The sequence below is a fragment of the Podospora pseudoanserina genome, chromosome 2 (assembly GCF_035222485.1).
Source record: "Podospora pseudoanserina strain CBS 124.78 chromosome 2, whole genome shotgun sequence".
Lineage (NCBI taxonomy): Eukaryota > Fungi > Ascomycota > Sordariomycetes > Sordariales > Podosporaceae > Podospora > Podospora pseudoanserina.
In genome coordinates, this window is record NC_085921.1 from 1,827,496 (window position 1) to 1,850,138 (window position 22,643).

A 22,643-nucleotide genomic window follows, 5' to 3' on the forward strand; every position below is an offset into this window, starting at 1 on the left:
CGCAAGCGAGACGGCGTTCCGGTGCTCCTGGAACAAAGGCCCCCATTGCCAAAACAGGTCCCCTGAGTTTGGGCGGGGCCCATTACGCCCATCCCCTAGCCCCCCTGCTTGACGCTGGTCCCGTCGCTGGCGAAAAAGTTTCTCCCAAAGATGGAGTTCCTTTCAGGTTATGCTGCGGCTCAATCCCCTTTCTCCGCCTACACCGTCGAGCCGCCTCCTAATTCCTCCCATCGTTCCCGTTCCAAGCAGCCTGGCCGATCCAACTCGACCTCGGGCACACAGACGAAGAAGCGCTCTCGCATACACGGACACGCCCGTACTAACAGCGCCAGCACCTCGAGCACGGGCAGCGGCCGGACCGGCGATAGCAACCAGCAGCCATCGCATCCAGGTCACCACCACGGCACCGCCACCGCCGCCGCTAGCAACAACAACATCAACAACAACCCTGCGTGGTTGCAGCACCCCGGCGCACCCGACGCCGCCAGACCCGGAGTTGATGCCGCCGCCGCATCTCCTGCTGCTGTGACAGCACCCCCGTTCAGCGCCCGCCGTGATCGACACCGCGAGCGCATGTCCTACCAGGACAAGCAGCTACCAGCAACCCCCCGCCTCAACACCGTCGACGCCTCTTCGCGATCACCGGGCAGCGGTAGCGCTTCTGAGCCAGCTTCGGCACAAACACCAGCTTCCGCCTCGGCCGCCTTCTCAGACCGACGCATGCTCCATCATGCAGCAGCAGCCATGTACGATCCAGGATCCAAACCACCTGGGCCGGGACCAGCAGGTCTCCCCCGCTCCGAAAGCGTCACCAGCGTCGGGGGAGTAACCACGGCGAGCGGGCGCACCATGATCTCCACCGAGCCACCATCCAGCCAAGAAGCCGCCGCCCACCAGCTCAGGCCGTTTGTCATCCGCAACGGCCGGACGTACATCTCGGACCAGTCCCTCCCTTACCCATTACCCGTCGACCTGGAGGAGCTACACAGGCAGAATCTAAAGACGATGCTTTTACTACAATTATACGGACGACCTATTTGCGATCCGACATTCATCAACAAACCGCCGCCGCGCATCCTGGAAATTGGGTGCGGGACAGGATTTTGGAGCATGACTTGCTACCGCTACTACGAAGCCAGAGGCCAGCACGCAAACATGTCTTTTACCGGGCTTGATATTGTCCCTCTTGCGCCTCCCACGGGAGGGCCAGGGGTTTCTGAGAGTGCCGAGTCGGCCCCTTCCGCTTTGCCTGGGGCGTCAGCTATCAGGCCGGATAAAGACATGAATTGGACTTTTGTACAACACGATCTGAGGAAACTGCCGTTACCCTTTCCTGAGGGGTCGTTTGACTTTGTCATGGTGAAGGACATGGGCCTTGCTACGTCGATGGTGATGCAACAGGGTCTGGTAGACGAGTATATTCGGGTGTTGGTGCCTGGTGGAACGGTGGAGATATGGGAGACTGATCATACACTTCGTATGCTCCGCCCTCATGTGCCGGAGCCACCTGCTGGATCAGGTGGCGCTGAGGGTGAAGCGGAGGATGGTGATGAGGCTGAGAATGGGAATGACGAGCAGAATATAATGGAGATGGGGGCGTATCTCATGACGGCCAATACGCCGCTCAGCCAACCTCTTAATAACTTCTTGTTGGAATATAATGGGTGGATATCTCGCACATTGGAGGCGAGAGGGCTGTTTTGCATGCCTTGTACGGTTATTGGACCGTTGTTGATTCAAGAAGCGGAGGTCTTGACTGGAGTAGGGAGCACGAGGTTGGCGATTCCTTTGTCGGAAGTTAGATGGGAAAGGGAAGGGGTTGGCGGTGTGGTTACCAAGGATGGGAAGAGCTATATCGATACGAAGACGAGGAGGCTAGGGAAGGATGGTGCGCCCGTGGGCAAGGCGCTAGGGCCGGTGGCGACGGCGGTCAGGAGGACAGCGTTGACGGTGGTGGTGCAGCAGATCCAGAGCATGGAGCATGTCCTGAGGGAGGTGAGCGGGAAGAGCCAGGATGAGTGGGATGCCTGGATGGGGAAGATGATGAATGATCTGGTGAGAGAAAATGGCCCGAGTTGGGGAGAGTGCCTCGAGGTTGGTGCTTGGTGGGCGAAGAAGAGGTGATTTTTTTGCTTTGGTCTCTTTTGATGGCAGGTTTCTAAAAGGGATTTTCTTTTGTTTATTATTTGGTCCCGAATTTTACCGTCTTGGGAAGTCGAGCTGGCTATGGGTTTCTTGGATATGGTTTTTTTTTTCTCTTCTTCGAATTGGATATACCTTCAGGTGTGAATGACTATATATTTTTCTGTTTGATGTCTAAAACTGCTGTTCTGGGTTCTGTTGCTGACCGTTCTCTTCGGAAGTGTATTTTTGCTACAAGCTGGCATGTTTCCGTTACTATCCATTTCTTTTGTACGATGTAGGGTATCAAGCAGAATTCCAAATCGCTATGCGCCATCATACCGCTTCCTGAGAGTCCGGTATCGTTTTAGATAGTATCTGTGTTATGTTTTGGTTATTGTGGTCAGGATAGTCTTGGAGTTCGGGGACTTACAGTGCTTCAATCTCTATTGATCATGAACAGGATTGAACTTCTCGTTAGCTTTTCTCTCCCATGACTGATTTAATGTTGTTATATTTACCCTTCTGAACAAACTGTGCCCGCGCAATGGCTTGACGTATCTCCGCTTCATCCGTCAGGCTAGCATTGGCCATAAAGGCCCTGTGTAGGCGAGGGCGGAAGTAGTTGTATCCCTGAGGGTAATCACGGCCGAGGTACAAGAGCTCTACTGACAGCATGAATACGAGAATTTGGCGTGATACACGGGAGGGGCTCGAAGTACATACGCTTGTAAATTGACATGACTTGCTGTCTCAGCTCTGGGTTTATTGAGGACATTGTTTCCGACGCTGAGTTGAAGGAGGAATTATTGTGGGATACATATGTTCCTCTACTCTCATGAGTCAACCGAGGTTGCGAATTATGTACTCTGTTCGGGCCAACACCAGACAGTACGTGTAATTGATGATACTTTCACGCGGAGTTGAGACCACCTGGATAAGCGCCTGGTGACGACATTCTCGTCCCACCACCGCGGCATTGCTTATCTTATCGCACATACCAGCAGTGCGCGCAGCAGAGGCCCGCACTGTCTCTCTCGGCCGTCCAGTCGGCGTGAAGCTAACCACAGCCTGGACTGTCTGAGATTCTAGCCAGGCGGCTTGTTTTACTTTAGCCAAGGCTATTGACAGACATATATGCCCAATTTCACAATATATAGACTTTTCTGGACAAATCGGAGGATAACAGCTCTAAAGAGACGGTTGGCATCGGCCGAGATCAACATGTCCAGAAAGGCACCCCACCTGTCTTCCCCCGCTGCCGAGACGTCTCCGAGCCCCTGGACAGGACGGGAATTCCCAAAGAGCTCAAGGGCAATGGCGACAGCCAGGACAACTGACAGCTAAACCTGTCACGGCCGTGACATCTTGAGTCCATCTGGAAGAATTTTGACATCTCAAAGGCGCAATTGGGACAATTGAAAAGAGAGTGAACACCTCACTTTCACAAACCGATCTCACTCACTCACAATTGCATCATCCGTCCAACCACACAACACCGCACGGTTCAACATAACCGCCTCGATATCACCTCCTGAAGTCTCACAACCACGACCACCACAATGACCCCCCCAACGCCCCTCCTCACCAGCTCCCTCCGATCAAGGGGCTTACTCTCCCTTCCCTCCTTCACCAAAACCCTACAAAGACCCCTCTCCACCATCACCAACCAACTCCCCCCTCCACCACCAAAACAATGGATCCCCGACCTCCGCGCCCGCCTAGGCAAATGCATCATCTTCGGCTGCACCCACTCCCAAATCACCCGCGCGTCCTCCGTTCTCAAAGCCCTATCAACCGAATGGAAGTCTCTTGTCGCCGGCAGTGAAGGGTTCCTCACCGGGGGAAGGAGAGGGCTAGACGGGAGGCAGATTGCTTGGGGGGAGATGGATAGTTTTGTTTGTCCCCCCCACTCATTTTCAGTTCGGGCGGGGTGGTGGTGATACTGACAAATGAGAGCCAAACAGCAACACGTCAACAATGTGAATTACTATCGGTATGCCGAGTCGGCAAGAGTAAACTGGATCACCAACTTTGCCGTTCATGTTGATCCGAAGCATAGGCACCAGTGGGCGGAGCTGATGACGCCCAAGTCGACAGGGTTGATTATGAAGAGTTTGAAGTGTGATTTCAAGTTTGTGAGCTTCCGCCCCCTGACAGTCCCCAATACATGAAGGATGAGAGTTGACGAACAAAACAAAGCCAATGGTTTATCCTGATAAGATCTCCGTCTATCACAAGCTCCGCTGCAGGCCTGAGGGGGACCCGGCGCCGAGTAATTTCATGCTGGATTGTATCGTCTTGTCTCATCAGCATAGAAGGGTGGCGGCACGCTTGGAGGAGGATATCGTTGTTTATGACTACAAGGCTGCGAAAAAGACGAGCATGCCTGGGTTTATGATGGAGTTGTTCCAGCAGACGTGGGAGATGCAGCAGGCTGAGGAGGTGAGGGCGAGGACGAGGATTTGGGAGTTGATTGGGGAGGTGGAGGGGTTGGAGAAGGAGACGTGGGATAGGGAGGATGCGGTAGAGGATTTGGGGAGTGCTGGTAAGAGTAGTGCTTGAAAAGGTTGAGCATGGAAGTCTAGATATCAGGGTCCATGGTGTGGCGGGTTCTCCTTTTCTTTTTCTCTTCGATGATGGGTGGTCCCTGTGTTTTGATAGACAATCACACAATATCAATATGACTGTAGAAGTCAAGAATAGAAAATGCTGGTTATTCAAATGGTTCGCCGCGGAAAAGCTTGATGAATAGGAGGTGTCAAGTCTAAAGTCCGGGATATCTGGGACAGAACGGCTCACCGTCTCCGAAACTGCAAACTCGGAGTTTCCCGAAGACTTCACTGTCGCCTTCCACAGTGGGAAGGTCTCAACCTGGACAAAAGTTCAGCCTCGCATAATGCCAATTTGGACGACACTGCTTGGCAGCACAGTATTTGCGGGGTATGGCTCCGTCAAGCACCGTGCCAGGAGTATTTCTGACACCTTACCTTCTGACGACAACCAGCTCGGATGAGGTTTGTTTGATTGGTTTTGATACCGGTAGCTTTGTCGTCTGAGAAAGGGTCCGGAGCGGGGTGCGTACTTGGAGCTTCGGGAGAAACACTGGAGTTGATCCCTACCAACGAAGTGTGATTGGTACGGGTGAATGCTTGCTCGCCTGACCTGCCCATGCTGACCCTGTGATGCTTGCCACAGGGCGGCCGTATATAACTCTTCCGGTGTTATAGGCCAAGGATGGCTTGATATCACAGGCAAAAAAAAAAAGCACATGAAAGCCAAAAGCAGAAAACGCCGAGCAAACCGATATTTTTGGTACCAACCAGGCTAGGAAGTTGGCAGCGAGAACATGTTCACGATTCCGATCAAGCTGGCTGTTTGACGATCGCGTGGTCCAGTGCCAAAGCGGAGAAGGTGTGGGTGTGTGTGGGAAACGAAAAAATGCAGCATCCACCAGACAGCAAGGAACCCTTGGAGATTTGGCTGCGACTTTTTGCTTGTGGTCCACCCACGAAGTGACAGACCCCAAACGGTCATGTCCAATCATAACGGGCGGGAAAAGACCAGAAGAGAGAAGGGCGAGTCGGGCACCTCTGCATGCACTGTGATGGCCAAGAGATCGCCTGCCAAGCGACATCCCGTGGCTTGTTCTGGTGGTTGTTTTGCGGAGAGTCCCCCTATTGAACCACTGGAAGGACGATAGTGGCAGGTTCTTTGATGCTGAGGTAGTCTAAGTTTTCCTTTTCGAGTCGGGTGCAGGTTGGGGTGAGCTCGATATCCCGAGTCTGCATTTCCTGACTCCTAGACCAGCCTATCCCACCATCTAAATGTCGTGCAACTGCCGGCACGGAGAGGATCACCACTCGGCCGCAAGGAGCTTATTCTCGCGGGATGACTTGCGGTGTGGGGGGATGGAAGGAAGCTGGGTGTCATCGTTCGGCTTCTCCCTGCTGCCATAGGCTGCCACCATGAGGTCCTTCGGTATGGCGAGGAGGGGAAGGGGCTCATGGTGTGAGTGGTTTGGATATCTCACCCAGAGATGTGGAAGTTGATACACGTGCTATGAGGTCCCATATGCCCTCTGTGCCCGCTATTCACCAACAGTTGACCGCAACATGTTTTGTGTCGGGAAGACAGATTAAATCGATATTGGCTGCAGGAAGAGGTCGAGATGCAGATGCTTGTGGTCCGGCAACGCACCGCGGGTAGCGTATGGCGACCGACATCGTAATTGCGATGCCACCGTTTCCTACAGCCTCTAGTTCTATCAGCACTTCTAACACCTAGGCACCCGATTAACTCATGCCCACCTAATGGCTGCTGCAGGGAAGGTAGCGATGCGTAAGCTGAAGCGGCGCATACAGCAAAGTCATCAAACAGCAAAATCTGAGCATAAGCCAGCGATCAAGTAACTCCCACAGCACAACGGTAATGGATGAAGCAAAAGCGCTGATGAAAGAGATTCCAAGCTCAAAGATTTCAGCGACTCGCTCTTTTTGATATAAATACAAGGCAGCCCCACCACAATCCACCAAAGCCGCCGCCACACCCGGCAAACCCCCTGTCATCTCGTCCAGGTTCCTGCCGTCCTGGAGCGGTCCAAGCGATAGCCACTGGGCTGACACTGTGCGCCCACCTAAAATCCTCAGCCTCCAAATCCAAAAATCCGCTTTTCTCCTTTTAAACTCAAAACTCAACCTGCGTCCAGCCAACACCCGAACTTCGCAGCAGAGGAAACACTTACAAACGCCTCACCACATGCCACATACCTCACCCCGCCCCGCCCCGCTTCACTAACAACAACACATTCTTGACCACAACCCCCCTCCCGCGTGCGCATGACGACCTGCACCACCCCGAGGACCCCGAAAGAGTGCGGACCGGAACTGGCCGCGACGCTATTCCCGGCCTCTGCCTAGCCTTTGCGACAACCTCCCCTCTCGCGGCCGTGGCGGACGAGTGGAGGACTTGGTTTTGGGGACACTTGGGATTTGAAGGAAACGTTTTGCGGATCCAGCCGCCTCTCAATCGCCTTTCCGCTGCTGGGCATACTGGGCTGGCTCAGAACAAGATTCTGGGTCAGCGGATGCGTATGCCTCGCGCCGCCAATTCAGGAAAACGACAGCAGGGAGCAAGCAACCAGCGTGATACCAGGCATGAGAATGGCCTGGTAGGTCCGGGGAAGCGTGTGGTCAAGCAGAAGAGCCAGAACCAGCTCGATGGCATCTCCAAGCCAACCGTTGACGCTGCCTCCGTGCCGCCTCTGCCACTGCAAGTCAACAACAACAACACCACCACCGCCACCACCGCTGCCCCGCCCCATCCCGACGACATGGCTCCCGAACACCGGACAACCGAGATGCTCCACAGGGGCTCACTAGATGCCTACTCTGAATCTTCGTCTGCCGACTCGCTCCCTGCTGCCGTCAGCTTGCCCATCCCCGACGAGGGTCACCGTCAGATCAATGTGAACGATGCCAAGAATACAAACGTCCACCGCGACCCCGGCTTGATGGAGCTCGCCATCACGGTCCTTCGCGCATGCCCTCTTCAGGACACCATTGCTATCCTCATCATTCTTATGCAGGCTTCACCCGCTGTCTTGGCAACCATCTATACTTTGTTTACGCTTCTTACTTTTGTGCCACCCGTAACCACCAGTTCCGGTCTCAGCATCGCCGAGATTTTCGACGGCAGTCAAGGAACGCCTTCTCTGACGACCCTGGTTGGAATGGATGTGGTCATGTTGGGCATCTGGCTCTTCTTGTGGGCACCCATGCAGCAGTTCATCTTGGATCTCGCTCAAGTTGTGATCGCCTTGACCTTGGGCGGCGGTGGCACTTCGAGGCAAGGCACCACGAGCAATATTCTCTTTTGCGTGGCCATGGTAGGAATGTCTCAGTGGACACGGCACGCCCGGTGGAGTGGTTTGTCGCGACTGAGCTCGGTGTTGGGTTCCCATCGCTTCCTGATGGCTGATTCAGATTCAAATATGCGTGCATTCGAGAAGAAGGGCCCTGATGGGTGGCTTCGAAATATTTTGGGTATTCACATTCTGACTCAGGGTCTGGTGCGATACATCCGGGAATGGTACCTGCGGAGGGAACGTCGTGATTTGCAGCTCCAGAGCCTAGCAGACCCCGAAGCCGGAAAGTCCGTTTCTTTTACGGCCGAGGGTTCCTCAGATGCTGCCCTCATGGCCGCCGACAGCGATGCTCACTTACAAACCAGCGCAGGAAATATTTCGACCAAGAAACGCAGGAAGCAAAGTGCTCTCGTCCGGATCAGGCAGCCTCTCTGGGCGGCTCTAGCTAGTACCAAGATTGTTATGGTGAAGGAGTATGAGCTTTCCCACGCCGCCTCGGAATCAACCAGTTCGAACGCCACCGATATCCACAACCTGGGCAATGCCCCCTTCAACAAGCAGCCTGAGAAGATCTGGATCTGCTATGTGGGTTGCGACGAGGTCTGCTTCAACACCAGTCATTTCCCTGATCCATTGAGCGAAGACGAGGCATCCGAGGACGAGAGCCATCCAGGCATCGATATGGGTAAACCGTTCTATGTCAGGGTCAACAAAGCTATTTGGCAACCAACCCGAATGATGCCAATCGAAATCGGCGAGGAGGAAAAGCAACAAGGGACGTGCTGGACAGGCGATATCTACGGACTTACGCCGCTCTCCAACTACGAGTGCGAATTCGTCAGCACTCGTACTGGTGAGGTCATTTTCTCAACCAGTGTCAGAACCATTCAGGCCAAGAGCAAGGATCTCGAAGTAGCATCCAAAACCACCAGCAATCAACGATCGCATGCCCGCCACGACTCGCCCGCCACAACTCTTAGGGCATCCATTGCTGCAGCTGAAGCGAAATTGGCCGATGAAAAGGCCCGTCTCAAGTCTGTAAAAAAGGACAACAACCGAAAGCTGAATACCCTGCGAAAAGAGATCGAGAAACTGTCCTCAGCTGTACAGTCGGCTGGTGGAGATGACGAGAAACTAAGACAGAAGGTGGCGCAAAACAAGGTCCAGGAGAAGCGAGCCGAAGAGTCCATCAATGAGCTTGACGCGGAGCTCAAGGATTTGGAGGCATTGCCCGAGGAGCTGCTGAATGAGTATCGGGCCAAGCAAAGTGCCTGGACATCAGAGAAGGCCCAGTTTGACAAGGCCCGCTCCTCCTTCAAGAGCTGGAAGGCGTCCATTGACAAGGAGTTGAAGTTGTTGGAAGAGGAAAGGGCTAGCTTACAGGCCAAGCGCAACAAGATCGCGACACGTATCGCCAAGGTCGATGATGAACATGCTCGCATCACGGATGCCAATGCTCGGGGGCTGAACGAGGCAGAGCGTCGCCGGCAGGAGCGCGCTGCCCTCGAGGCTGATATGGCCCGCACGGAGCAGCATCTCAGGGATCGCATCCAGACGCTTCGTGCTGGTAATATCACCAAGCAGGCGCAAATCCACGACCTGAACACCCAGTTGGAAGTTTACATGGCAAGCTTTCAAGACGACCTGGCTTACGACACAGGAGCGGTGCCGGGTCATTTCCAACCCTCTGCACAGTGGGGTCCGCCGCCAGCTCCTGTTCCCTACAACGCTCATGCCCATGCGCATGCTCAGCCTCAGCCTATGTGGCCGCCGACCTCCATGGCCGGCCCTGCTCCTTCTCTTCTTCCGCCTCCGCACCTGTCTGCGTATCCCAATCCGATCGGACCGGTAGCCAATCCACCTCACGCCAAGACCAGAGGTCGCTCGTCGTCTATGTTGAGCGATGTTTCAGGCTTCACTCAGTCGACGGAGGAGCTTGACCGTGAGTTCAACAGCAATGTAGGAGTTATCGGGCACCCCCACGTCCACGCCAACCATCATTCCTACGGGACATCAGGATCAACGGGTTTGCGAGGCCCACCTGGCTTCCACATTTCGCGGCAGCGAAGTGACGGCCCCGGTGTTGGATCAGGCTCGGGGTCTGGGTCTGGATCCGGCTTCGGCTCCGGCAGCAGTAGCGTGCGGTCGGGGATGAGTGGTGGAAGCGTCAAGGAAGCCCCCAGCCCTGCGTAACTGCCGGGTTGTGTCGAAGATGAAAGTGGATGTCAGGCCTTTTTTCACTGATGTCCGTCTTTGTTGACTCGGTTGGCTTTCTTTGGATATGCGCGTTTCTTCACTGTACTCGGCATTGCTCCTGCGTTGGTTGGACACTTCATGGCTGAATATCTGGCGGTTGTGTGTGTGCTTGGCCTGGGTTCTCTTTTTGTGGGGTGGGCATGTATTCTCATCAGCGAAACATAGCGGTTGTGTATGTGCCTACCTTTGGGGCTCTTGCTTGGCTACCTCCGTAGATAGATTGGATGTTTTCAGCGTTGGATCAAATGCGAAAAAGTTTGGCTTTGATACCTGTGTGTGTGTGTGTGTTTTGTCTGATATTTTTCTCGTCCCAAATTTGAGAGCAGGCGGTGTCATGTAAGAAAATTTGGATCAAGTCCGTTAGGGTTACGCCAGTGAAGTGGCTCGTGGAACATGCGGTTTGGCAGCCGGTGGCTTTTGTCATCTCAAGGTTTTACGAAACGCTTTCGCTTGTGTCATGAGGCTTTACTGTACACAGCTGGTACCTACTGGGACGGCGGAATTGACCTTGGGCGGTGCACTGTCTAAGTGATGTCTTGGGGCTGGCCAACTGTGGATAGGTATTGATGCCATATCGATAATGCTTGTCCATAGACTCCATACTGCCGTGATCTCTCGCCGACGTTGGCTTCAGTCCTCCCCGGAAAACCATCAAATTATCCAAAGGCTTCCAGACTCATGGAAGTTGGATCAGGCTTGTGGTTGGTGCAGTGTATGTAGATCGATCATATGCATCTTGGCACGCCCAGCCATCCTCGGCATTCCTTCCACAAATGCGGGAAGAAAGCGTATCGTATCCGTACCTGCTGTTCCAAACTCCTGCTAATCTGTCAAGTTGTGTCAATATATGCAAGATGACACCGAATTGGGTTGGGTATGTGTACACTAGTTCTTGTTGACTGCTGGTGTTGGGGATTGGGTTGTGGTACGTTGTGCCATATCCGTAGCTTCCGTCAAAGTGGGCAAGGGGGCTGGATGGCTTGGCTGTCAGGGGTTTTTGTTGTTTTACCCCGCAAAATAATGCTGGAGGATTCTGCGGGGAAGAAGACGGGACAAAGAAGTCTTTGGAGGAGACAAAAGGGCGCTAGGCTTGGTACAGGGGTGTGCCCGAGAAGTTGATCGTGATGGTTGCTTGCTGGCTGCAGGAACGGATGGTTGAAGATGCAGGTTTTTTTTGGGGAGGGAGATGGGGATGAATGACATGTGGTATGTGAGAGTGAAGATTAAGATGGTACTTGATTTGGGGTAGGAAGAACAGAGATGTTACGGGGAACAAATGTTGACAGCAGAACTTGACAGCTTCGGTGTGAGGGTGAGTCGAGTCTCTTGGCATCGTTGCTCGGTTCCAGTCTTGTACATACAAATCGGTCCATCTACATGACCTTCTTGTTGGCTCTGCCCAGCTGATGAGAGAGTATTTCCTACACTACGTACTGTCGTGCCAGGACATATTAACCACCAATGAAGGTCACCGTCCAACTGCCCATGTTCTTTCACCTGGGTGTGGGGCGTTTAACTTCTGAGGTCCCATGTAACGGCGTGAACGACCACATCCAATGACACTTCCAGGTTTTCCTTCCTGAATATCAACCGCCCCCCAGATCTCATCTCTTACACCTGACCTGCGCAAGCGTCTTTATTGGCAGGCTCGAATTATAGCGAGATCCATGCGGTTCTCAAAGAAAACAATCTAGATGGCATGATAGGAAATGAAGATTGACGATGTTAAACACCAAATCGAGAAGCTATCTCCTAGCCGTGGACTCCTGCATGCTGCTTTGATTCCTAGTGCCTCTTCTCTCTGCCAACGAAAGGTGTGTGCAACAAGACCAGGTGGGGGTGTATGCCGAGGCTCTTGTTCCCCCTCAATCATATGCAACGACGTTCCACTTTCCCCGGATTTTTTTCAACACAACGTGAACACACAGACTTCCTTTTCCCGGATGGCGGGTTCCATTCCGTGGCGACATGCTCTCCCGCCGTGGAAATTCACGACGTCGGTCAAGACCCTAAGCCCGGTTTCTCATGCCTTGGCCTGCCGAAAGAGGTGTTGATGGAAGACTGGCCCACCATCTTCTTCCCATTGATTGAGGGAGGAGGATGGATGTGTGTGTGAATACGAACCAATGGGGGGTATACCCAAGACTTCTTGACCCCAAAAGCTGGCGGCTGGATCTGCCATTGTTGAGAGCGAGCATGAAAGTGGATGGTGCCTGGTGTAGTGTGCGGGTGAAGGGACCCTGTCAAGCTGGGAGAACCACGAGGCAAGACCGCCTCCCGTCTCCAAATCACCCTCCCTCAAGCCAGAGTGAGTGGTATAAATCCAGACTCTTCCTCCGCCTGTCACTTTACCTTAGCCTCTCCCCCCTTCTTCACCGACCATCGTGTTCCACTGTACTTCACTCGCTCTCAAGTACATACAACAAACACCGTCGACACTCGTTCGTCAAGAAACTACCAAACCCAACACCAACTAATACTTAATATCCACCCCCCAACCTTCAAAATGAAGTACACCGCTGCCCTCCTCGCCCTCGCGGCCGCCGTCTCCGCCCAGGACATCTCCATCTTCCCCGAGTGCTCCCTCGACTGCATCATCAGCGGCATCGGCTCCGGCACCTCCTGCGAGCTGACCGACTTCGCCTGCGTCTGCGAGAACACCCAGTCCCTCATCACCTCGGCCACCCCTTGCGTTCTCGAAGCCTGCGGTGCCGATGTTGCTCTCAGTACGCCCCCTTCCCCTATTCCCATCCCTCCCCCCTTACTAATCTTCTCTCCCAGACGAGGTCCTCCCCGCAGTCGACGAGTTCTGCGCCGGCGTTGGCGGTGGCGACGATGACGCCCCCGCCGAGGACGACGAGCCCAGCGTCACTGCCACCCCCGCCCCTGAGCCCACCGACTCTCCCGCCGAGGATGATGACGACGAGGACGACGAGGACGTCGAGCCAACCCCTACCGGCTCCTTCGTTTCCAACATCACCCCTGCCCCCACCAGCAACACCACCATCCCTCCTCCCGTTGAGGAGACCACCACCCCTCCTCCCGTCACTGCTGGCGCCGCCGCTGTTGGATACATTGGCTCTTTGGGCATGCTCGCTCTCGGTGCCATTGCTGCTCTCTAAATGACGTTTCTCATAACCTGGAGTGGTTAGCGACCGTACAAACAGGGGGGGGATACAAAATGTACCAATACCATCTTGTCTCGAGAGAGAAAGGCTGTACATATCTAGTTGGCTAGATAATGAAGTACAATGGAACATGCAACCGCAGCACATTACCACCTGAGGGTGAAAGAAGTATATATGCCTCCTCTCTCTACATAAATGACTAGAAAACTAAAGATGATCAAAAACCGCCAAACTATAAAAAGTTACTAGTGATATAAACGGGCCTTGTGATAAAATAGACGCCATACAAATGCGATTCATCCCCCGACTGACTGTTGTTGCCCCATGCTGTGCCTACTCACCTCAAACATATATACCCCTTCCTTCAAGTATACCTCACCTCATCAAACAACCCAGCCCTCACCTGCACCACGCTCGCCATCTCAAACAAAAAGCTCTGCAGCAGCACCACATTCGTCAGCACATGTGATACCGACACCGTCTTCTCCTCCACGACGGTCCCCGCATCCGTCTCCCCGTCCTCAGACGGTGCCAACAATGCATCCTCCCCGCCTCCTTCACCTTCACCTTCAGCGTCATCAGATGCATCCTCCCCGCCCTCCGCAGAGTCGGCCGAGACAATAGCTGGTTTCCTATCATAGCTCAATGTAATTGGCTCCACTGGCGGCTTGACCTCCGGGATTCCAATCCTCCTCGCCAAGATACTCTGATCAATCGCCTGGAAAGCCTTGGCTTGCGAGTTGAGGATATCGCCCCGGTTATCCCACGATATAGGCGCCGGGGCACTTGCTACGCTGGTGGGCGAGAAGGACCGGTTGGGGATAGGTGTTCGGAGAAGCGTGGCATCGTTCATCGGTACAACCCGTTCTGAAGCCACCCGTCTGGTCTCCTTCCTGCCACGGGGACTGCCTGAGCGACTGGGTGTACCGAGCTCAGACAATATGCGCTGGGCAAACACCTCGAGGCCAGAAGGTCGCTCCCTAGATGGGTTGCGAGCCTCGTCAAACATGCCCTTTTCAATGGACGGTGTGCCCGCGACTGTCGGTGCTTGGGAAGACGGGGTTCTAGCCCGGGACGGGGTAGGAATAGGAGGAGCGTGATCAGCAATCTGGAAAGCCTCTCGGCGTTGCTGAAGCAGGTCATCAAATCGTGGAACTTGCTCCCGGTATGCCTCAACCTGGTCGCAAAGAAGCTGGAGAACCTTGAGCAAGCGGGGAAGGCTTGACTGGTTCCACTTGGGACGCCGCCGGCACTCCTTCAGCTGCTGCATTTGGACGTATTCGGCGTATTCCTGGGACTCGGGATCCAGGGACGGGTCAGGAAGAGGCAACTCCTCGTCTTCCTCGTCATCCTCGTCGAAATGGTAGCTTTGTGGGCTTCTCAAGAACCACCCTTCTAGATGCATGTAGCCGCACACAGCAAGGTCGATAACGGCTTCCGTCAGGCATAGGTTGGTTTCCACCGGGTTGGTGAAAAACGTTTCGAGCCGGTCAAGCATTATGTTTAGTAGAGGGTCTTCTGGGCGAAGGGTATGTGATCGGACGCTCCGAGGTGCACTGGGAAGACTGTCTGGCACGGCGGGTAATTGGTGGTTATTTGTTGAAGTCTTGGGCGTGATCAACGGCGTTGAGCAGGGGTGGTTTTCTACACGTCCCAATGTGTCCCTGAGTAGGTTCTCGTAGAGCTCGTTAAAAGTGTCATCGCCGCCAATGGTACCAGCCAGTGCCATCAGATAGTCAATTTCTTGCGCCTGGGCTCCGGCTGTTCGGTGGTGAGACTCATCGAGCACACCTTCTGTGTCGAGGAGTGTGGTGACTGCGTATCGGTGATGTCTCTTAAGAATCGTCGATACAAGTTGGAGAGTCACATGAACAGTTTGATGATTCTGAGAACGGAGACAGGCGCGTATAAGGTCAACAAGGTTGAAGAGCAAGGGGTCAGCTGCCTCCTCGCTTTTGGAGGCCATCATGGTAGCCAGGTCCAGTGATTTACGTTTCCGAGCAGCGCTGACAATGTCGCCAGAATCAGCAGGTGCGGGCGATACAACGTCGGGTAAAGCAAGAAGGTAGTGAAGAATGAGGTTGATCATGTCGGGATGATCAACAGATTCCAAAATGCGGCGAAGATAAGTCAAGACGGCCACCGACGAGCCACCGTCCACATCGGAAGACTCAAGCAGCGAAGGGTATCTGCGATATATCAGCAAAGTTCATACGACTGACCATTGGGCTGAAGAGAACTTACAACAGTTGCTGCAGAAAGATGACTTGGAAGTGCTCCAACAAGGTCGATTTGACTTCGACAGACTTACAATGATTCAGAACATCCTGCCAGAAGAGCAAATGGGAGAGAAATGTGTCCACATGAGATAAAAACTCGGGTGAGCAGGAGCTCACAATTTCGTAGTTTGATTTCGGATGTTCGTAGTCAGATAATGCAAGACAAGGGGGCACTTCGTTGCTTGGGTGGTCGATCACGAGCTTGCGGCTCAGTTGACTATACAGAGCGCCCAATCCCGTGGCCATGAGCGTTGACAAATCGCTCTCGACAATCCACTGTTCGAGCAGAACCGAGCTTGATGCCGCTTCGATGATATAAAGCAGGCCGGTCCTGGCAAAGTCACCCACCTTGCCCTCATGATGGATGTAGTCCATCAACAGATAAAAGAGGGGGAAGTCCTGTTTTTGGGTCTTCCCCGTGAACTTATCATGGTCGTCAATATGTTTGGCATCATGTGGACCGTGGTGGTGGGACTTGAACCAGGCGGGCAGTATCTCGGGATTCAGACGGATCTTAGTCGTGATGTTGAAAGCCAGTTCAACGATACGGGCCTCAATCTCGGCACTGAGGCGTATGCTGTTTGCGCCAGTTATGCGCACCAGCAGATTCGTCAAGCTGCCGGAGAAGTTGTCGTTCTCCACAAAGGCTTCCTCCTCGCTTTCGATCAGCGTCGCGAAGAAGAGCACTGCCTCCTTGATGATCCATTCGTTATAGGAGCTGGTGGCGATTTTGGCCACCGGGATATAAACTTGCTTTGCAGCAGCAAAGGAAATACATGGATGTGGGAGGGGACGTCTGGACTCGTCACTGAGGAGACTTGTCAATTCTTGGAGTCTGATCTCGATTTGTTCGGCGGCTTCATCATCGTGGGCGAGGTTGGAGGAGTGACGCCATGTGTGCTAATTATAGGACATGATCAGAAACGATGCCCCGATCTATTCATAACGGACCTTGGGGAGTCTCACCAATAGCTGACTGTATTCCTTCTCGAAACGGTGTAGGCGACGGGCAGGATCCTTTGCGAAGTCCTTCCGGGAGCTTGCCGACGACAGCGGCGTGTGTGCTAGGAGGCGCGACCACTGTAGATGGGGAGTTAGGGCGAGACCTGGTTCCGGTCCTGGGGCGGTCACGGCTTACAAAATCCATGGTTTGTTTGGCTGCATCTCGAGCACAACTCGAAGCAGCGCAGACGGCGTTATCTCGTTGAACGACTGATGTCCAGTTGCATGAAGAGGTGCTGTTCCAGATGTCTTGTCGCGAAATTGATTAGATTAGCCGTTTGGCCTCGCCTGACGTCCACCGGCTGGCAGCTGCAGCGCTGAGTGAGCACGGACGGCTTTTTCAGGGGTGCCATGCTCTGCGTGCCCGCCTGCAGCCCAGCCTATAATTACAATGCCAAGCATATCGAGATATCCACCAGTTCTCACAATCACAAGCATCACTTTTAGTTTTTGCGCTTCACCGTCTTTCGTCCCGTCGGTGTAGTTCATCGTGACTCACCTCGAAAGACCCCCGCGATGGAAGCTTGTGTTTGAAGTTAGGGTCTAGCCGCTTCAACCGCTTCAGGTACCGGTGCCTCTACCTATCAAGACTCCCCACGTTGTTGCTCCCCTTGCTGGGCAGGGTCCAACCCCTTTGCAGCTCTCAACTCCAACGAAAAATTCACCGTTGCAACTGACGCAGCAGACAGAATTGCCGAATGGCATCATGTTCTTGCTGCAGGGCTTGCTAGATAGCAGCATTGAAGCCTGATGCGCTGTTGGGTACTGCGACAACTGGCCTTGAAGATGGATCTATACTATCCCAGTGCGGGGAAGCACAAGTCGAGGCTGGTCTCTCTCGCAACCTCACTGCGGCCGAGTCGGCGACAGTTCGCGGGATCGTGGGTCGGATGATGGTCTTCTGCGGCCGCTATTCGCGGCGACCTGCAGAGAGACATTGCACATGCAATATCTAGACCGTTTCTCGCTGCATTGGATTTCACCCCACAAATCGAACACTCTTCATGACTCCCACACATTCGACCACGGCGGCTATCAGCAAATCACCGACCCCTCATAGAGGACCTTTGCCCTTTTTTGGTGTGGTTAGACACCAGTGGGACACCTCGGGGTAGGGTTCTGGTTTGGCAAACCCGTCATCGATCATCATGATTGGAGGCTGAGCAGTTACACAGCAAGCGAATAGGAGAACACCACCAACCTCTTGACCGGGATATGGCAAGGCACTCCCGCTGCTGTCACTCGGTACCTTTGTTCGCCTCGAGTTAAGCCCGTGACTACCATCTACCGAGACCTGCTCCCAAGGCCCACCGAGTGCCTGGGGCCGGGTTTCGGTTTTCCTTCTTAAGCTGGGCCAAGTCGGCCTGTGGCAAGTATTTTTTATTTTTGCTCTTTTTGGTCTTTGCATTGCGTCAAACTTCAACCTATACTGTATCACACATCTCACCCCTCGTCTCTCATGGGACCTTATTGTCACCATGGGCTTCTTTACGCGCTCCAAGAAAGCGAAGAAGGACACCCCAAAGCCCCCATCTAAACATCAGTCCAGTCGAGCCTCTGGTCAACACCAATTACCTCCCCCTCCTCCATCAGCAACACCGGCCTCACCACACTTGCAACATGGCCGGCCATACCTTCCATCATCTCCTCAATTCCAGCCCGCTGGCTTGCTCCCTCCACCTTCTGGCTGGGAACCTTATCAGCTACCATACCCATCCCCTCCCATCATTGTGAATCAACATCACTATTATCTTGGTCCGCCACCGCCATTACCACCTCGCGACGACCATTCATCCCGATCTCAACCAAGTGGTAGTAATAACAAGCTCAACCTCGACTCGGCTGTCGATTTGGCAAAGAACCTCTGCCAAGAGGCTGGGATCACCAAGATGTTTGACAGTGCTCTTTCACAATCTCCATTATCTAGCTACGGGGCTGAGCTGGTTGACCAGAGCAATGCCCTCTTGAACCAAGTTTCCAACCAGTTCAATGATGTCTTGACCATGATTGATCGAGACCATTACTCGAGCCACGAAAAGGAGATTCTCGCTTGGCAGCCACAGCAACCACCTCAATCACAGGAGCTTGTACGGGTTTCAGACTCCTCGCTGAGCGAGAAGAGCATGCACAAACCACCCAAAAGAAGTCACAAAAGGGATCACCCCAAGGGACAGACAACAGCGGCAGCAACAGTTGTCTCGGGAAGCATTTTCTCCAAGGTGGAACTGTATGCGAACTCGAGGCTGCCTATGAACCTGCAGCCTCTCAAGTTGTATGTCTCCTTTTTCGCTTTGGCCGTCAGATCCGCTATTAACACCACCGCAGATACATTCCCACCTACCCCTTACTATGCTTGGCAGCACAGTACTCTGAACGTGTCTACGACAAGCCTGAGGGCGCCGAGAGCGATGCCCATGTCGATGCGGATTGGCGAGCTGGTACAAAAGCCATGGTCATCAAGTCAATGCCGATGGATTACATGAACACAATTGTCTTTTCCATTCGTGGTACGGCAACGTTTATGGATTGGACGGTCAATCTTAAGACCGATCCAGCGTCTCCATCTGGCTTTTTGGTACGCATCTGACTCGTCCTTGTGAGCAGTCTCGTAATTCTAACCTTTATCAGGATGACCCTCACAACCTTTGCCACTCCGGCTTCCTTTCGGTCGCTCGCAAAATGGTGATTCCTGTCGCCCGCCGCCTCCGGCAGCTGCTTGAGGAGGACCCAAACCGTGCTTCTTACTCGCTCTTGATCACAGGTCACAGCGCAGGAGGAGCTGTCGCTTCCCTCCTCTACATGCACATGTTGTCCACTTCCAAGGCGGCAGAGAGCGAGTTGAACATCGTCGCCGGGTTCTTCAAGCGCATTCACTGCATCACCTTTGGGACACCGCCGATCAGCCTTCGACCGCTCACCAAGCCCGAGGACTACGAGCGTCGCCCTCAGCTCAGAAAGAGCTTGTTTCTCAGCTTTGTCAACGAAGGTGACCCGGTGGCGAGAGCAGACACGGCCTATGTCAAGAGTTTATTGGAGCTTTTCGTTGCCCCTGCGCCGCCTGCCATCATAAGCTCTCGAGATGCTGCGAATAAGAAGGTCCGCACGAAAGAGAAGGCTCCCAGCAAGAGCTCGAAATCCTCTTCTGGTCCGATCTGGAAGGTGCCGCCCAACAGACTGAGCAGTGCCGGCCGAATTGTGGTGTTGAGGTCCGGGGATCCAAAAGCCAGGTCAAAGGGAAAGAAAAAGACGGTAGAGGAGCGCCTGAACGAGGGTGTGGTTGCTCAAATCACGTCTGATGAGCAACTACGGGGTGTAATCTGGGGTGATCCTGTCGCTCACGTCATGAGACTGTACGCTGGCAGGATCGAGACGCTTGCTGTCGGTGCTGTCACCGGGCGAGGATACTGATGATGAAAATATTCTGGATGGAGTTTTGGATTTGATTTCTCTGGGGATGATACCAAGGACGGGCGTTTCCATTGGCTTTTTATTGCACGAGACATGAGACATGACAAGTACATACCAAAAAAGGCACAAAACATCCCGATAACAGTTTGGGAAATGTTACGAGTATCTTTTTGTACCACAGACATCACTACACACTACTTGAAATATATCCCATACCATGTTACAACGTATTCTCGCTGTCACACACTCTGTACAATGATGATCAGGGATATGTATGCCAACAATAAACCCGAGCCCCTGACAGTCATTGTGTGGGGGTGGGGCGGCACCGATGACGGCGCCGAGCGATGCGTGGCCCGATATGGAAACTCCGATAAGAATTTCTACCCCGCCGAGCCCCACCGTTAACACCGGCTCCGAGCCTCCGTTGGACTGGAATCATTTTATTTGTTGCCCGTAGAGGTACTCGCGATCTGGAGGAGAATCATCAAGGAAGGAGTAACGACAGCCCTCATCTTATAGACAGTCAAGATGGATCTAGACCCAAAGATTCGTATGTTGATGCCAAGTGGTTTCCTCAAACGACAACCCCCAAAGCTAATCACAGGTTACAGCGCAATACTCAACTGGCGACCCCAACTCCTTTGGTTGGCAAACCGGAAGAAGAAGATGGCCCATCATCATCGTCAGTAACCACCCCTTTCTCTCCCAAAACATCCCCTCTGACTCCTCCCCGCCAGACCCAAGCCATAGACGACGCCTACCGCGCAGTAGCCCACTGCCCCGACCCCGAAAAGCAAACCGAAGGTAAGCGCATCGTCGAAGCGCTCACCAAACTTAAATACGAAGTCCAGCACGACCGCGCCCTCACCCCCCTCCCCGACGATGGCTATCCCGATATAGCCACCTACAACGCCGAGCTCGAACAGCTCAACTCCCCAACCTGGCTGAAATCCCCCTGGCTCTACACCGAATGCTACCTCTTCCGGCGCATTGCCACCTCCTTCGCCCTGTCCAGCCACTGGAAAAACTACGATGTATTCGCCCGCCAAAAAACCTCCACCTTCCGCTCCTCCCGCCCCGCCGTCCTCGAGCTCGCCGCCAGATACAAGGACTTGATGTCCCAGCTCCAAAACCACCCCGACCAGCCCCGCGAGGCGCAGGAGTTGCTCTTCGCCGAAATGGCCGAAATCTGCCTCTGGGGCAACGCCACTGACCTATCTCTGCTCACGTCCCTCACGTACGAAGACATCCAAGCCCTCCAAGGGAGCGAAGCCCGCAAGAAGGCAGAGGCCAACATCCTGGTCAACGACCTCCCGTCTTGCTTCGCCCACCTTCTCGAAGCGAAACAATCCGGCAAGAAAGAACGTCGGGTCGACATCGTCCTCGACAATGCTGGCTTTGAGCTGTTTGTTGATCTCGTCTTGGCTGGGTACCTCCTCTCTGCTGGATTGGCCACACATGTCGTCTTACATCCAAAGTCAATCCCCTGGTTTGTCTCGGATGTTTTGCCGTCCGACTTTGCCGCTTTGTTGAACGCGCTGGCGGCGCCGAGGTGGTTTTACGAGACGCCCTCTGGGGAGGAGGAGCTACAAGGGAAGACGCCAGAGAAGTTATCTGACAAGGAGGTGGAGGAGTTGGGGTTCTTGTTCCAGGAGTGGAGCAGGTTCCATGCTGAGGGGCAGTTGGTCTTGAGGCCAAACAGAGTGTGGACCGGACCGGGTAGCTTCTGGAGACTGCCCGAGGAGGCGCCAGAGTTGGTGGAGGACTTGAAGGGGAGCGAGGTGGTGATTTTTAAGGGGGATTTGAACTATAGGAAGCTGGTTGGAGATGTGAGTTTCTCTTCATGTTTACTGTTTTCTTCTTTTGCGACCGATGCTAACAGAGACTGTGTAGGCTGCCTGGGATCCTACTACCCCTTTCACAGAAGCCATCGGTCCTCTTGGTCCTGGCTCTGGGCTCAACATCCTCGCTCTGAGAACGTGCAAGGCCGATGTCGTTGTTGGTCTTCCTCCCGGAAAAGACGAGGAGCTCAAGGCGCTCGAGGATGGCGGTGGTGACTCTGGAGCGCGCAAGTGGGCTTGGAACGGAAAGTGGGCTGTTGTCTCCTTCTCCAAGGGGTCATGAGCGGAGGATTTGTCACGGATCTGTCTGTTGATACAGGAAGCAAGGCACCGGTAGCATACTAGAAAGTCAATTTTTGGCAATAGATGAACTAGCTGGTTAACCAAATCGGTGTCCATACTGCGCTATGTATTTGGGTGGGTGGTATGCTAATTAAGTAGCCGCTATACTTGACAATTTTATAGTATTCAGACGCTGGGACTGGAGTAACAATAATGATGTCGGCTCATGCCCGTCGGTGTTCCGTCCAACCATGCTGTGCTACCGACTCATGTTAGCGGCGGTGACACCCGACTACACTCGTTCCCAGCAACTCTTACCTAGTTCTTCCGTCCAAATTGTGTTTTCCCTGGATAACCCGACATATTTACAAATGCAACCTGGCGCTGATGCTGATGGGTACCATACCCGCACTTCCCAATGTTACCAGAACTCTTTAGCAGCAAAAAAAAATCAAAA

The 22,643-nt window shown here is 53.7% G+C and overlaps 8 protein-coding genes across 8 annotated transcripts; 6 read left to right on the forward strand and 2 right to left on the reverse strand.

The window, feature by feature from the left end:
* Nucleotides 1–150: 150 nt before the first annotated feature.
* QC764_204090 (uncharacterized protein) lies at nt 151–2,124 on the forward strand (the record flags this gene model as incomplete). The annotated part of the gene is made up of 1 exon (XM_062944108.1): nt 151–2,124. The coding sequence occupies one exon, from the start codon at nt 151–153 to the stop codon at nt 2,122–2,124; it is 1,974 nt and encodes a 657-aa protein (XP_062802898.1).
* Nucleotides 2,125–2,560: 436 nt separating this feature from the next.
* QC764_204100 (uncharacterized protein) lies at nt 2,561–3,004 on the reverse strand (the record flags this gene model as incomplete). The annotated part of the gene is made up of 3 exons (XM_062944109.1): nt 2,848–3,004; nt 2,643–2,786; nt 2,561–2,565 (listed from the first exon to the last, which is right to left on the reverse strand). The coding sequence occupies exons 1-3, from the start codon at nt 2,897–2,899 to the stop codon at nt 2,561–2,563; spliced, it is 201 nt and encodes a 66-aa protein (XP_062802899.1). The 5' UTR covers nt 2,900–3,004.
* Nucleotides 3,005–3,221: 217 nt separating this feature from the next.
* Nucleotides 3,222–4,846, forward strand: QC764_204110 (uncharacterized protein). Its single transcript, XM_062944110.1, has 3 exons — nt 3,222–4,019; nt 4,089–4,259; nt 4,324–4,846. Exons 1-3 carry the CDS (start codon nt 3,684–3,686, stop codon nt 4,684–4,686), a joined length of 870 nt encoding a protein of 289 aa, XP_062802900.1. The 5' UTR covers nt 3,222–3,683; the 3' UTR covers nt 4,687–4,846.
* A 2,361-nt stretch (nt 4,847–7,207) lies between these two features.
* QC764_204120 (uncharacterized protein) lies at nt 7,208–10,180 on the forward strand (the record flags this gene model as incomplete). Its single annotated transcript, XM_062944111.1, has 1 exon — nt 7,208–10,180. The coding sequence occupies one exon, from the start codon at nt 7,208–7,210 to the stop codon at nt 10,178–10,180; it is 2,973 nt and encodes a 990-aa protein (XP_062802901.1).
* A 1,952-nt stretch (nt 10,181–12,132) lies between these two features.
* QC764_204130 (uncharacterized protein) lies at nt 12,133–13,619 on the forward strand. The gene is made up of 2 exons (XM_062944112.1): nt 12,133–12,969; nt 13,025–13,619. The coding sequence occupies exons 1-2, from the start codon at nt 12,750–12,752 to the stop codon at nt 13,363–13,365; spliced, it is 561 nt and encodes a 186-aa protein (XP_062802902.1). The 5' UTR covers nt 12,133–12,749; the 3' UTR covers nt 13,366–13,619.
* Nucleotides 13,484–17,127, reverse strand: QC764_204140 (uncharacterized protein). The gene is made up of 4 exons (XM_062944113.1): nt 16,789–17,127; nt 16,617–16,730; nt 15,616–16,550; nt 13,484–15,560 (listed from the first exon to the last, which is right to left on the reverse strand). Exons 1-4 carry the CDS (start codon nt 16,795–16,797, stop codon nt 13,736–13,738), a joined length of 2,883 nt encoding a protein of 960 aa, XP_062802903.1. The 5' UTR covers nt 16,798–17,127; the 3' UTR covers nt 13,484–13,735.
* QC764_204150 (uncharacterized protein) lies at nt 17,040–20,060 on the forward strand (the record flags this gene model as incomplete). Its single annotated transcript, XM_062944114.1, has 3 exons — nt 17,040–18,924; nt 18,978–19,227; nt 19,281–20,060. Exons 1-3 carry the CDS (start codon nt 18,131–18,133, stop codon nt 20,058–20,060), a joined length of 1,824 nt encoding a protein of 607 aa, XP_062802904.1. The 5' UTR covers nt 17,040–18,130.
* Nucleotides 20,061–20,591: 531 nt separating this feature from the next.
* HRT2 (Hairy/enhancer-of-split with YRPW motif protein 2) lies at nt 20,592–22,293 on the forward strand (the record flags this gene model as incomplete). The annotated part of the gene is made up of 4 exons (XM_062944115.1): nt 20,592–20,613; nt 20,675–20,745; nt 20,801–21,892; nt 21,957–22,293. 4 exons carry the CDS (start codon nt 20,592–20,594, stop codon nt 22,185–22,187), a joined length of 1,416 nt encoding a protein of 471 aa, XP_062802905.1. The 3' UTR covers nt 22,188–22,293.
* Between the last annotated feature and the right edge of the window lie 350 nt (nt 22,294–22,643).